The sequence below is a fragment of the Actinia tenebrosa genome, unplaced genomic scaffold, assembly GCF_029948245.1.
Source record: "Actinia tenebrosa isolate PJP-AT-01 unplaced genomic scaffold, QUT_ActTen_1.0 PGA_scaffold16__25_contigs__length_10494907, whole genome shotgun sequence".
NCBI lineage: Eukaryota > Metazoa > Cnidaria > Anthozoa > Actiniaria > Actiniidae > Actinia > Actinia tenebrosa.
This window is the reverse complement of record NW_028292576.1, coordinates 7,720,145-7,735,575: the sequence shown is the minus strand read 5'-3', so window position 1 is coordinate 7,735,575 and position 15,431 is coordinate 7,720,145. Positions and strand designations below refer to the sequence as shown.

Genomic DNA, 15,431 nt, shown 5'->3' with positions numbered 1-15,431 from the left:
TTTCCCGCTAGTAATAAGATAATAATGGCGAGAAAAAATCCATTAAATGCATGTCTTTGGGTTTAGGGAAAGAAAAACAAAGTAGGTATGATTCAGTTCACAATTTCGAAAATATGAAAGGCATTAAAAAAACGTCTCCTTCAACACTCCCCGCTCGCCTACGAAGGTTCGTGCTGTAAACTTAAACCAGGCATAACTAGTCAGATAAAATTATGGAGTCAACTCGGCTTCAATGATTGCTACCCAGAGTTCCTTTCGGTGCAGTCGCGTAGGCTTGAGTTGGTCGACGACAACGTTTTTTGAATTGACTGTATCCATAATAAAAACGAGAATCAAACGCCATTGCCACATTTTTTTCTCTACCAGTTGTTTATTTCTCATAGACATATATTAGCCAATAAGCAATCGCAAAATTCACTCAATGATTTATACTAATACATTAAATCTTGTCTATTTTTATCTCTCGAATAAAAAATAATAATCTGAATATTTTACAACTCATTTCTCAATCTGGAATCATGTCAATCATGAAAGCCAGGACAGCGATAGCTATCATAGTGTACAGCAGTAAACTAATGAGCATGCGCAGTTCATTACGAATATTTAAGCATGAGGTCTGGCAAGAGACTTGAAGAACTGACAATAATTCTCAATAAAATAATGAAAATGTACGCACTGAAGACTTTTTCTGAATGAAAAAATAAATATACAGATAAATAAACAAACGAGAAAATAATTTTGTGGTTTGAATTATTCAGGTACAGATACTCTATATAGAGGTTTTGCACCATCATGTGCCGGCGCCATAATCCAGATTGGACTGCCTGGGGTTAATGGCAGAACAATAAAATCCCTTAGCTCTCGGGAATTGAATTATTTCTCATGTAAAACGATTGTATTGTTCCTGCCATCTAACATGGCTGCCGTCACGTCATGGTTTAAAACCTTTATTCAGAATAGATCTTACATTTTACTCACTACCTCGATTCTCATTGCCCAAGACCCCTCACCGACCAATGCATGATATCCTGTGAACTCGACATGATAAATGTAATAACAATAGGTTTTCCTGCAGATATTACAGTAACCATGTCAATTTCATGTTATTAAAATTAGTATTTTTACACAAGTGAATATAATAAAGCCGGCACGCTCATTGATCACAATATAATTTACGTCTTATACTGCTATATTCATCTACAGGTGGTTATAGCGCACGCTAGTTTGTCGATTTGTGCCGCTTGCAGAGATAAATAAAATTTGGAGAAAAAACCTCTCTCTCCATTATTTATTATATTCACTTGTGTTAAAAATACTAAAACAAATATCACGACCTAGACCTTTTATCCTCCTCAGCTTACAATATCATGCTCTCAATCTCTTCCAATGATTGTATATTGATAGAATAAATCGTTTGAATCTCTCTATCAGAATACAATGACATGCATTTGCCCAATTCTCTTGAGAAACGAATGGGAGACTAGATGCTAATAAAATCTACAACTCGGAGACTGGGCAAAGCATTTGGTTAAATAAGAGATAACTAGCTAAAAACTAGTGTGGTTAGATAGTTATCGGCTGAGTTAAAAAATAATAATTTCGAACTAAAGTTTGAGTAGGTATAAAGATTATTAGGTCACCCATCCAGGCACTAACCTCGATCAATCTGGCTTGACTTATAATAAGTATATTTGATGGCCAAGGTTTTTTCTAAGGTTTCAATAAATGAAGCGACCACAAGAAACGTGAAAACAATACACCAGATAGACTAGATAATTCTCCACTTCAAATCCACGTGCATAAATTGAACCCTATACAAATAAAGAAGGCCAGCTCTGATTAACAGTGAATTCAAAGCTGGTATATGGTCTCTTGGAAAATGACAAAATACTGATAACTAACGTCTTAGGATTAACGCCCGGCTATATTTAAGGCGGCACCGCCATTATACGTGGCAGCCGCAACCGAGACATATAGATAGATAGCAGTGAATATAATAATTCTTTCACCATCTAGAGAGCTATGATGATGGAGACCACTACGATGAAGAGGAACACCTTCACAGCAGGCCCTTTATTAATGTCAGCACCTGTCAATTGATAGAAGATTTTCTGAAGGTAAGTTGTTTTCATAATCTTTCTAGTTAGAAACAATTTCTGTGAGTATTCTGTCTTTGTTTGCTATGCTATTTGTTTGGATGTCCGCGTATATCTTTAAAAAATAAAGGTTGACACTAACTTAAAGAAATGATCTGTTTTGAATTTTCGGTTGCCAACTGCGACCTTTCGCGGAGACTAAATCAACCAGTTCGGTTCATTTATCATCCCTTTGGGTTGTGATTAAAGAAGTTTATTATCGTAAAAACGGCTTCCATTCATTGACGCTTTTTTTTGTATAGGGTTGAATGTAATGACTGACTGATAGGGTTGACTGATCTTGTTAGATTGTCCAAGGTGGCGGCTGTGTCATTTTTATTTTTGAGTCATGCTGTTGTACTACTAGTCTTCTACGCAGCCGCTATTAGTGTCATCACGCTCACTACCTTAGGTACCTTAAGCTGCAGGACAATCTCGTACCCAGAGCCTGCGTTTCTTCGGACCTGCGGCGAAGAACGGGGGTTCTGTCACACTCCATTTTTTGGAGCATGCGTAAGTTTCCAATTGAAACATTATCAATGAAAATCATGCTTTCAAACAGAGTTCTGTGTTTACTACCGATCAAAATTAAAATTAGAAATCGGGAACATATCTTTATTTTTGGCAAGTCTTTTGAGGCATGCGCTCTTCTACCGCGAAGTCCAAGAAATCCTGTTCTCAAAAAGAATGGATTATGCCCAGAGCCCTCGTTCTTCGCCGCAGGCCAGTAGAAACGCAGGCTCTGGGTGCTGGACGGCAAAGACGACGGCAAGCATACAACAGCACACACTAATTGCGCTCTTCAATAGATACTCTTTAGAATGTACGAAATACTGTGCAACATTGCTGGCTTATGCTGAAAGTAAGACGTGAAATGTCCTAGTTTTACGTAGTAACGAGAATGGCTACTCCAAAAGCTTATCCGTTGATGATTTTCATTAAGTAAAGCGCTCCCAAAAGACGTCGTATAACTCTACAACGGGGACGGTGCTTATTAAGTTAAGACAAACATGAAATAAATATAGTACAATAGAAGGTTAAAGCGCCTCAGCTTAAGATCCCTTTTATAGCGGCTGCGTAGAAGACTATTGCACTGCAAGAATAACACCATTGTGCCAAGGACACAGAAGCGATTCACCAACCCATGGTTGCACTTACCACCTTTTGGAGGATATGCACTGCGAGGTGGCGGAATCGTAGTTGATGCAGACAAATGAACCTTCGCGCAAGTCTTGCCATCAGGAGACAGATCCATTCCCGTGGGACATTCGCAGGTGTGAGTTTTAGTCACTGAAGAGAAGACACACTCGTGACTACATCCGCCATTGTTGAGTTCACAAGGATTCGTTTCTAAAATAAATAAAAAAAATGAGCGAAATGACACAGTCTTATTGGTTGCTAGAAATAAGTATCCTTTCTGTTCTTGTGTGGATTATTTTCAAGGTGTAAGTTTCTATAAGTTCTATTTAGATATAAGTTTCTATAGTTTTATTTAGATATCTATGTTTTTACTTTTCAACAAACTTTTATAATGATTATTATTATGTATAATAGCCAATTAATGTTGAAAGTTATTCAATCATTGATTCATAATTTTATGTAAAACAATAAGTCTATCAAATATGATGTATTTATAAAGTTGTTTGTAATTATTATTGTTTAAAGATTTTAATGTATACCACTTAACCACACTAAATATCTATATAGTTATAGTTTTATATGTTTTATCAGATCTTCTTGTAAAGCGGTGCTTATTAAGTAAAATACTAGACAAACATGAATTAATAGTACAATAGAAGGTTAAAGCGCCTCAGCTTAAGGTCCCTACTTGTAGCGGCTGCGTAGAAGACTATTGCACTGCAAGAATAACACCATTGTGCCAAGGACACAGAAGCGATTCACCAACCCATGGTTGCACTTACCACTTTTTGGAGGATATGTACTGCGAGGTGGCGGAATCGTAGTTGATGCAGACAAATGAACCTTCGCGCAAGTCTTGCCATCAGGAGACAGATCCATTCCCGTGGGACATTCGCAGGTGTGAGTTTTAGTCACTGAAGAGAAGACACACTCGTGACTACATCCGCCATTGTTGAGTTCACAAGGATTCGTTTCTAAAATAAATAAAAAAATGAGCGAAATGACACAGTCTTATTGCATGGTTGCTAAAAATAGATATCCTTTCTGGTCTTGTGTGGATTACTTTCTCTCCCAAGGAAAGGGAACCATGTATGATGGAATTAGTTTGTAGTTTTATCACCGAGAAAAATAAACCAAACTATAATTCATTCTGTTCAATATAAAATAGGGAAAAGAATGGAATGAGCTGCGGGAATGAAGTGTATTCCTTTCTGAAGGTGATTTGATTATAATGCCGGTATACTCATTGAAAAATGGACCAGGCGTAGCTAAGTAGGATGTAGTGCACGAAGACAAGAAGGATGATGATAGGAGGATGATAGCTGGGATGCGAAAACAGACTGAGCTAGATAGATTATGAAATGTAAAGCTATTTTTGCAGAATTACCTTTCACGACAACCGACTTCGCCTGAAAAATAAACAAATAGAAAAAGTATCGGTAACAATCCACATGAACAAAACTAGAAACAGGCTAATGAAGATATTTATTATAAGGTCAATTGTTGAGAGAAAATACCTTGACAACGAGTTTAGTAAATCCGCACACTTCGTCAATCGTATCGTCGTTAAACCAAATCTAAAATGTATAAAAATGTTAAAATGTCTCAGCGAAGGGAGGGGTAAAGGAGTGGGCAAGGCTGGAAGGATACACGTTTTTTACTCAATTTAACATAAACATTACCTCTACTCCATAGTACTTCTGATCAGTTTGTTTGATGTTCGTCAGTTCAAAGCTGATCCTTCCTGTCGACAGGTCTCCAGCCCATCTCACTCGTCCTATGTATTCTTTCACCTTCTCCTTTGCACTCGTGTAAAAGGAAGTTTCGTTGCCATTTCGAACAATAGACATTATAGTGTTGTTCAGAGTATTAACGTTTGCTCGCCAGGTTCCAAAGTAGAGAGTGTTGAATGAGTAGTTTGAGAGTTTCCAGGTAAATTTGACTGTTTCGTCCTGGTATGCTACCATCTGTTTGTCAGGTTGTGACTTGAAATGCGGCTTTTCACCTTAGCATGAAAGAAAAAGTGAAAAGTATGTCAAAGGACATTGATTTAACCAGCCCACCAGCCAACCAGCCCACCAGCCCACCAGCCAACCAGCCAACCAGCCAACCAGCTAACCAGCTAACCAGCCCACCAGCCCACCAGCCCACCAGCCCACCAGCCCACCAGCCCACCAGCCCACCAGCCCACCAGCCCACCAGCCAACCAGCCCACCAGCCCACCAGCCCACCAGCCCACCAGCCCACCAGCCCACCAGCCCACCAGCCCACCAGCCCACCAGCCCACCAGCCCACCAGCCCACCAGCCCACCAGCCCACCAGCCCACCAGCCCACCAGCCAACCAGCCAACCAGCCAACCAGCCAACCAGCCAACCAGCCAACCAGCCGAGCAATTACCTCGAATGAATAGCCTTGTTTTATTCTCCATAACTTGTCCAGTTCCTCCAAGTCTAAGCGAGTATATCCCTTCATCTTCAGGGTTTAGATTATCCAGTACGAATGTAGCCATACTCGTAGGGGACGTCGAGGAGAACAGGACATCTGCATTTCTAATGCCTGTAGAACAGTTAGATGTACTAACAATTTTCTTTTTGATCTGGAAAAACGAAAGGAGAAAAATTGTTGGCATTAAATGTGAGCAAAAATGTATTTACGTATCCTTTTCACTAATGATACTTCTGTTGCTACTACTAATACTAATACCAAGGTGCTGCTTTAGCATTTGATGAAGATATGTTCGAGTAATTTGGCAAATAAAAGTGGCCAGTTGTAGGATCTGTACTGAACCTGAAAGTACTCCAAACTATTCCAGTGATAAATATCTATAAATTTCTTCGAGAATTTAGAAAATAGAAAACGCTAAAAGGTATAACATATACACTCTAATTAAGTGCAATTTATTTATTTATTATTTTTTTAATTTTGAAAAAAAAAGCAGTTAAATGGAAAAAGTGTTATATCTCACTCGCAATGCATGATGGAATAACCCTGGATCTTGCTCTTGTATTGACTTAAAAGTATTTGTTAATTGCTTTTCCTGCTTTTGTCACCAAGATCAAAATCTCTTTTAGTCTAATGGGCGTAATATTTACAACCATCACTCCTCGTACAGGGATCTTCCGTGAGGTTCACTCCACACGCACTACCCCTACATTCGCGATCACTGAATTTACGATTGCATCAAGCTAAAACAAATACACAACACTCAAACTTAAATGTTGATTTTTGCGTGGGAAGAACCAGAGAATCAGGAGAAAACGACTAACGACTTTGACTGTCAGCACAAGTACAATACCGTTTATAGTACGAATTCCTACCTCAATTGTGCATAAAACCCCATACGTATTTTTTCTGTATACTCCGAACACGAGTAACGACAGGCTTGCCTGGTCTTCTTCTGTCAATCTGTAACGCCAGGTAAAGTATGCAGAACCATGCGCTGATTGTGTGATGCGACTTGGAGCCGAAGTGAAAACCGATCGGTGCTAAAATGTTCAAATAGGAATGAATATTAATTATGGTTATTTGTTTGGAAGTATTCAAGTACCAAGACAATTGTCATTTAGCAGTTGTAAGCATTGGATGGGAAACAAAAGAAAGGAGGTTTTTGAAGGAAGGGCTACTAACTGTCAGCTTAGGTAGGTTCAAAGGGACAAAAAAAAAAAAAAAAAAACGGTACAGACAATGAATTAATGAGCATATGGATATCAAAATGTGCATATTTAATGAAGCCTGGGGTGACGTCACATTCAGTAACATAATGGAACCTTCATGACTTAAAAACTTTGCCTAAAAACCCTAAAAAGTCCTAAAAACTTTGTTTTTTCCTTAACCCCGGAATGGCTAAAAGGTAAGATGGTGACTTGTAAAGCTAACCATTATATTTCATTTCCTTGATGAATCAGTACCGTTTAAAATAATTCTTTGTTTTTATGACAATACATCTTACATGTACTGTACTTTTGTGAAATCATGGTTTTACTATAAACTAAGAATACACTTTTATTCCAAATATTTTTCATAATTCAGTCTTTCCAAAGCCATTTATAATTAGAGCTGGCTCCATAGCATAGTTTTATGACCTTGTATAGTTAAAACTTAGTTTACTGTCGTTCTACTCTTACCGTGAACAGTCGAGTTTATTTCAATTTTTATTCTTTCATTATTTTATTATTTCATGTCTTTGTATAGCTTTGAATACATATAACTCCAATTCTACTGTTTTCGATTCGTAATCTGATTGGTTGGCAAACTCGAGTATTCACGTCACGGTTAGAGTATAAAGACAGTAACTAGACTGCAATAGTACAAACAACGGCACAAAGAAGAAGATCCGTGTCGTACCCAGAGCCTTTTATTCTTAATGCGCATGCTCGACGAAATAAATAGGCTCTGGAAAACTCCAATGCCCGGAAGCAAGATTCTGGCTATTTTACACATGCGCACTATCAAATTTAAACCGGAGATTTAGCACTACCAACTGAAGAAAAAAATGGCGGACGGTCATGTACTGAGGACGATATGAATACACGTTGCTCTCAATAAAATGGGCTTTGAAAATAGGTCCAAGGTCATAGAGAAACAATACGGAGCCATTATTCATATAGTAGGGCTAAAACGGTTCTTTAAAACCAACCAACTGAACAACAGGACAAGCTGATAGAGTATTGTTATGGATGAGGTAACTGATTTGATTATTGAACTAAGGTCAAATGTTCAGAGAAAATACCTTGACAATGAGTTGAGTAAATCCGCTTACATCGGTCATCGCATCGTCGTCAAACTCAATCTAAAACATAAATAAAAGAACCGAAGCATTTATGTTCAAGCGAGAGGAGGAGTAGAGGGTATGAGGGGTAGGGTGGGAGAGGTAGAGGGCAGGGGTAAGGTGTGGAGGAGGGTCAAGGTAGAGAGGTAGAGAGTAGAGGACAGAAGATAAAGTGAGGAGGAGGGTAGGGGAGAGGGGTCGGCAGAGGATTGGGGGACGGGGATAAGGTGGGAATAGAGGTAGGGGAGAGAGAAGAGAGTAGGGGTGGAGGTAAGGTGGATAGGGGGTATGAAAGAGGGGTAGAGAGTAGGGGGCAGGAGATAAGGTCTAGAGAGGAGAGAGTAGAGGTAGGGATAAAATGGAGAGGGGGTATTTGAGAGGGGTAGATAGAAGGGGGCTGGGAGAGAGGGGTAAAAAGTAGTGGCCGGGATAAGCAAGGTAGGAGGAGAAGGCAGGCTGGAAGGACACACGTTTTTCATACAACATAAAAACAAACATTATTACCTCTACTCCATAGTACTTTTGATCAGTTTGCTTGATGTTCGTCAATTCAAAGCTGATCCTTCCTGTCGACAAGTCTCCAGCCCATCTCACTCGTCCTCTGTATTGTTTCACCTTCTCCTTTCCACTCGTGTAAATGGAAATTTCGCTGCCATTTCGAACAATAGACATTATAGGGATGTCCAAAATATTGTACTTTGTATCCCAATTTCCAAAGTAGAGAGTATTGAATGAGTGGTTGGAGAGTTTCCAGGTAAAGTTAACTGTTTCTTCCTGGTATGCTACCATCTGTTTGTCAGGTTCTGATGTGAAATGCGGCCTTTCATCTTAGCATGAAAGAAAAAGTAAAAAATATGCCAAAAAACATTGATTTAACCAGCCCACCAGCCCACCAGCCCACCAGCCCACCAGCCCACCAGCCCACCAGCCCACCAGCCCACCAGCCCACCAGCCCACCAGCCCACCAGCCCACCAGCCCACCAGCCCACCAGCCCACCAGCCCACCAGCCAACCAGCCGAGCAATTACCTCGAATAAATAGCATTGTTTTATTCTCCATAACTTGTCCAGTTCCTCCAAGTCTAAGCGAGTATATCCCTCCATCTTCAGGGTTTAGATTATCCAGTACAAATGTAGCCATACTCGTAGGGGACGTCGAGGAGAACCGGGCATCTGCATTTCTAATGCCTGTAGAACAGTTAGATGTACTAACAACTTTCTTTTTGATCTGGAAAAACGAAAGGAGAAAAATTGTTGGCATTAAATGTGAGCAAAAATGTATTTACGTATCTTTTTCACTAATGATACTTCTGTTGCTACTACTAATACTAATACCAAGGTGCTGCTTTAGCATTTGATGAAGATATGTTCGAGTAATTTGGCAAATAAAAGTGGCCAGTTGTAGGATCTGTACTGAACCTGAAAGTACTCCAAACTATTCCAGTGATAAATATCTATAAATTTCTTGAAGAATTTAGAAAATAGAAAACGCTAAAAGGTATAACATATACACTCTAATTAAGTGCAATTATTATTATTATTTTTTTTAATTTTGAAAATAATAATTTTAGCAGTTAAATGGAAAAAGTGTTATATCTCACTCGCAATGCATGATGAAATAACCCTGGATCCTGCTCTGGTATTTACTTAAAAGTATTTGTTAATTGCTTTTCATGCTTTTGTCACCAAGATCAAAATCTCTTTTAGTCTAATGGGCGTAATATTAACAAACATCACTCCTCGTATGGGGCTTTTCCGTGAGGTTCACTCCACACGCACTACCCCTACATTCACTAAATTTACGATTGCATCAAGCTATTACACATACACAACACTCAAACTCAAATGTTGATTTTTGCGTGGGAAGAACCAGAGGACCAGGAGCAAAACCCGGGCTAACTTTAAGATCGATACCTTGAAATAACCTCAGGCCTGATATAAGTCACAAGGGCGTATCCAGGATTTTTCAAGGGGGGTCCCTACACACCAAACTTTTACTATGACGTCATAGCGCTATGGTACGATTTGCTCTTGTTTATCGCTTTTGTGGCTTAGAAAGGGGGGTCACGGGCACCCTAGGACGCCCCCCTTTTAATACGCCCCTGGGTCAGGGCATGGCTAGCTCACAGATCGATACCTTGAAACAACCTCTGAGCTGATCTAAGTTAGGACATGCGTAACTCAAAAGATCGATAACCTGAAACAACCTCAACGCTGACCAAAGTTAGGGCATGGCTAACTCACAGATCGATACCCAGAAACAACCTCTGGGCTGATCTAAGTCAAGGCATGGCTAGCTCACATATTAAATAAAAATTTAGTTTGTTAGGTTTTGTGACTGATGGGAGGAAAAACGTCCCTCAAATCAAGGGAGAGACCTAACAAACTCTATTCACATGTGATACCATGTCCAGGAATCGAACCTGAGACCTCAGAGCTGAGAGGCAAGTGTACTACCGGTACACCAAACTTGATTTCCTTAATTCACTAACGACTTTGACTGTCAGCACAAGTACAATACAGTTTATAGTACGAATTCCTACCTCAATTGTGCATAAAACCGTATACGTATTTTTTCTGTATACTCCGAACACGAGTGACGACAGGCTTGCCTGGTCTTCTTCTGTCAAGCTGTATCGCCAGGTAAAGTATGCAGAACCACGCGCTGATTGTGTGATGCGACTTGGAGCCGAAGTGAAAACCGATCTGGACTAAAATGTTCAAATAGGAATGAATATTAATTATGGTTATTTGTTGAAAGTATTCAAGTACCAAGACAATTGTCATTTAGCTATAGCAAGCATTGGATGGGAAACAAAAGAATGGAGGTTTTTGAAGGAAGGGCTACTAACTGTAAGCTTAGGTAGGTCCAAATGGACACACACAAAAAACGAGCATATGGATATCAAAATTTTCATATATAATGACTAAGCCTGGGGTGACGTCACAGTCAGTAACATAATGGAACCTTTATAACTTAAAGACGCAACATTCCAATGAAGAAATATTTCACCATCCAACTATTCACTTTATGTAAAATTAATACATTGTAACAGGAGGTTACTTAGGTGCACTTTTACCCAAACTCCTTCCCATATTATCCTTCTCCCATGTGATCAGCAACGGCCATTTATCAAAGTGGTTTTTCACTAAGACGACATAAAGTATTAGCCAATCCGAGGTTGAGAGAAAAAACTGTGTCGAGTTGGCGTTGCAGTGCATTGTGGGGCTGTTTAAGGTGGTGTAGCCGCCATCTTGGAAATATATTCCCATAAAAGCAGCCCTAAAAACTTTGTTTTTTCCTTAACTCCGGAATGGCTAAAAGGTAAGATGGTGACTTGTAAAGTTAACCATTATATTTCATTTCCTTGATGAATCAGTACCGTTTAAAATAATTCTTTGTTTTTATGACAATACATCTTACATGTACTGTACATTTGTGAAATCATGGTTTTACTATAAACTAAGAATACACTTTTATTCCAAATATTTTTCATAATTCAGTCTTTCCAAAGCCATTTATAATAAGAGCTAGCTCCATAGCATAGTTTTATGACCTTGTATAGTTAAAACTTAGTTTACTGTCGTTCTACTCTTACCGTGAACAGTCGAGTTTATTTAATTTTTTTGTTCTTTCATTCTTTCATCATTCCATGTCCTTGTATAGTTTTGAATACATGTAACTCCAATTCTATTGTTTTCGACTCGTAATCTGATTGGTTGGCAAACTCGAGTATTCACGGTTAGAGTATAAAGACAGTAACTAGACTGCAATGGTACAAACAACAGCACACTGAAGAAGATCCGTGTCACGGATCCAAACCAATCTCGTACCCAATCTCGTAACTAGTTTATCTAGTCTCTACCACAATCTCGTATCCAGAGCCTTTATTTCTTAATGCGCATGCTCGACGAAATAAATAGGCTCTGGAAAACTCCAATGCCCGGAAGCAAGATTCTGACTGTTTCACACATGCGCATTATCAAATCTAAGCCGGAGATTTAGCACTACCAACTGAAGAAAAAAATGGCGGACGGTCATGTACTGAAGTCGTTATGAATACACGTTGCTCTCAATAAAATTGGCTTTTAAAATGTCATAGAGAAACAATACGGAGGTATTATTCATATAGTTGGGCTAAAACGATTATTTAAAACCAACCAACTGAACAACGAACAAGCTGAGAGAGTATTGTTATGAATGAGGCAACTGATTTGATTATTGAACTAAGATCAAATGTTCAGAGAAAATACCTTGACAACGAGTTGAGTAAATCCGCTCACTTCGGTCATCGCATCGTCGTCAAACTCAATCTAAACATAAATAAAAGAACTGAAACAATGTTCGAGCGAGAGGAGGAGTAGAGGGTATGAGGGGTAGGGTGGGAGAGGTAGAGGGCAGGGGTAAGGTGCGGAGGAGGGTCAAGGTAGAGAGGTAGAGAGTAGAGGACAGAAGATAAAGTGGGGAGGAGGGTAGGGGAGAGGGGTGGGTAGAGATTGGGGGACGTGGATAAGGTGGGAATAGAGGTAGGGGAGAGAGAAGAGAGTAGGGATGGAGGTAAGGTGGATAGGGGGTATGAAAGAGGGGTAGAGAGTAGGGGGCAGGAGATAAGGTCTAGAGAGGAGAGAGTAGAGGTAGGGATAAGATGGAAAGGGGGTATTTGAGAGGGGTAGATAGAAGGGGGCTGGGAGAGAGGGCCGGGATAAGGAAGGTAGGAGGAGAAGGCAGGCTGGAAGGACACACGTTTTTCATACAACATAAAAACAAACATTATTACCTCTACTCCATAGTACTTCTGATCAGTTTGTTTGATGTTCGTCAGTTCAAAGCTGACCCTTCCTGTCGACAAGTCTCCAGCCCATCTCACTCGTCCTCTGTATTGTTTCACCTTCTCCTTTCCACTCGTGTAAATGGAAATTTCGCTGCCATTTCGAACAATAGACATTATAGGGATGTCCAAAATATTGTACTTTGTATCCCAATTTCCAAAGTAGAGAGTATTGAATGAGTGGTTGGAGAGTTTCCAGGTAAAGTTAACTGTTTCTTCCTGGTATGTTACCATCAGTTTGTCTGGTTCTGATGTGAAATGCGGTTCGATACCTTGCACTGGAAATGAAAAAAAGATCAGCTATTTAGCCATAGATTTCTTTTTCGTTTTTTTTTTCCTGTCCTTCTCTCCCTTCTTTTCTTTACTTTCATTTATTTCCATTTATTTCTATTCATTTCGTTTTATTTTCATTTATTTCCATTCATTTCCATTCATTTCGTTTTATTTCTATTTATTTCCATTTATTTCCATTCATTTCCTTCATTTTCATTCATTTCCATTCATTTTTATTTATTTCCATTCATTTCCATTTATTTCCATTTATTTCCATTCATTTTTATTTATTTCCATTTATTTCCATTCATTTTCATTCATTTCCATTCATTGTCATTTATTTCCATTCATTTCCACTTATTTCCATTTATTTCCATTCATTTTTATTTATTTCCATTTATTTCCATTTATTTCCATTCATTTCCATTTATTTCCATTTATTTCCATTTATTTCCATTTATGTCCATTTATGTCCATTTATGTCCATTTATTTCCATTTATTTCCATTTATTTCCATTCATTTCCATTTATTTCCATTTATTTCCATTTATTTCCATTTATTTCCATTTATTTCCATTTATTTCCATTTATTTCCATTTATTTCCATTTATTTCCATTTATTTCCATTTATTTCCATTTATTTCCATTTATTTCCATTTATTTCCATTTATTTCCATTCATTTCCATTCATTTCCATTTATTTCCATTTATTTTCATTCATTTCCATTTATTTCCATTTATTTCCATTTATTTCCATTTGTTTCCATTCATTTCCATTTATTTCCATACTTCCTGCTCTTTCATTACACCTTTCTTTACTTCCTTCATTCAATCAATCAATAAACTTTATTTAAAGAGGGTCACGTATATTAACCCAGTGAGTTATCTAACCTACGACCCTTTTTCCATCCTAGATCTTCTTCCGTGACGTAGATCCTGTCTTTTTTTGCATATACTAGTTATATCTTCAGTTTTCATTTCCTTATTTCCTAATTAATCATTCTGCTCACTCTGTCAATACAAAATTATCTGTCATTCCTGTAAGCTTTTAGTCGCTATTTACATATGTCTCAGTGGTTTGCGGCTCTGATTCTAATTTATCATTTACTCGGCTTGCTCTCCATAAATATTTTCTGTTTCTGGCATGCCGGTAATAATACTGAAAACCAAATTCTTTAGTAAAATATATATATTAGATTATATGTATGCGAATTCTTTTTAGATATATATAGTCATTGCTTCCTAAGAGGCTTGACTGCCGGCCATTTGACAGACAGTTCATCCTGTAGAGATGTCAAACGGAACACATTCGGCTACACATTCTGCTTAGTCATCAGTCTCAAACAGGCTTTTCTTTCGATAAACCTACCCTTAATTTAATCATGTTTTCTTTCCAGATATTTTATTATTCCCCGTATCCAAATCGCTGTTTAATTTTTACGAATTAATAGCGGGTTTGTTTCCTTAAATTTAAGCTTACAACTCAAAATTTTAACATTGGACTTGAGCCAAGCCGTTTCGGCTCAGCAGGGTTTGAAGCATATTTTGTCTGCATAGATATTCAGTTAAAAATGCTTCGATCATTACGACAAACCCAGCAAGAGAGATTTATCTGGTATCAAGTATTTACACTATCAAATAGACCCGTGTACTCTTTTCTTGATCAAAATTAAAGACTTACTCACCAGTTTGCATCGAAGTTGAACATATAAAGTAAAAAGCAAACGCCAAATTCACCATCTGAGCCATCGTGTCATTAGCATATGATAACATGAAAATGGTAATCCTACACGCCTTGGTGTCTATGTATGTGAATGAATAACATTTGATCTTTCGATTGGGTGGAACACGTAGGAAAATTGTTTCAGCAAATAAACGATTGCGATTTTTAAGTGATCGATGTTTTTAATTACTTCCTTTATAGCTGAATCTGGAGTCTGGAGTAGGTGACTGTGTAGAAGGAAGAGGGGGCATGGGGAACGAGGGGGGAGGGGAGAGGGAAGAAGCATGTCATTTTATAATAGCGCAGCGCAGCCATGACGTCATAAAAACTAAGATAAAGGCGAAATTCGGACAAACAAACTTACGAGTTTACTTTCAGCAAATAATTTTCACAACCGATCGCAGTTGATCTTAGTTTACATGGGTTATTATTGTAACTTTAAGTAAAAATAATAAAATCGGTTCGTATAATCCTCGTACCGGTTAAACAGAATGCAATGTTTGTCCGAATCTTTAAGCTATTTTGAGAATAAGCGCGCTATTGATGGTAAAGTATGCAAAAGC

At 38.4% G+C, this 15,431-nt stretch overlaps 1 protein-coding gene across 1 annotated transcript; it reads right to left on the bottom strand.

Annotated features, from left to right (window-relative positions):
- Positions 1 to 350: 350 nt before the first annotated feature.
- Positions 351 to 15,084, bottom strand: LOC116302021 (uncharacterized). Its single transcript, XM_089031259.1, has 15 exons — positions 14,831 to 15,084; positions 12,822 to 13,150; positions 12,298 to 12,357; positions 10,587 to 10,754; positions 9,073 to 9,271; positions 8,549 to 8,871; positions 8,006 to 8,065; positions 6,594 to 6,761; positions 5,674 to 5,872; positions 4,958 to 5,280; positions 4,793 to 4,852; positions 4,663 to 4,684; positions 4,058 to 4,249; positions 3,294 to 3,485; positions 351 to 2,089 (listed from the first exon to the last, which is right to left on the bottom strand). Exons 1-15 carry the CDS (start codon positions 14,916 to 14,918, stop codon positions 2,013 to 2,015), a joined length of 2,460 nt encoding a protein of 819 aa, XP_088887385.1. The 5' UTR covers positions 14,919 to 15,084; the 3' UTR covers positions 351 to 2,012.
- Positions 15,085 to 15,431: the final 347 nt, after the last annotated feature.

What these genes read in the sequence shown, in the direction of transcription:
- LOC116302021 (XM_089031259.1), bottom strand. Translation starts at nt 14,918, where the DNA reads ATGTTATCATATGCTAATGACACGATGGCTCAGATGGTGAATTTGGCG. An exon ending in AGAAGTACTATGGAGTAGAG is followed by an intron (nt 12,358 to 12,821) that starts GTAATAATGTTT and finishes ATTTATGTTTAG; the next exon opens with ATTGAGTTTGACGACGATGC. An exon ending in CGGTTTTATGCACAATTGAG is followed by an intron (nt 9,272 to 10,586) that starts GTAGGAATTCGT and finishes TCGTTTTTCCAG; the next exon opens with ATCAAAAAGAAAGTTGTTAG.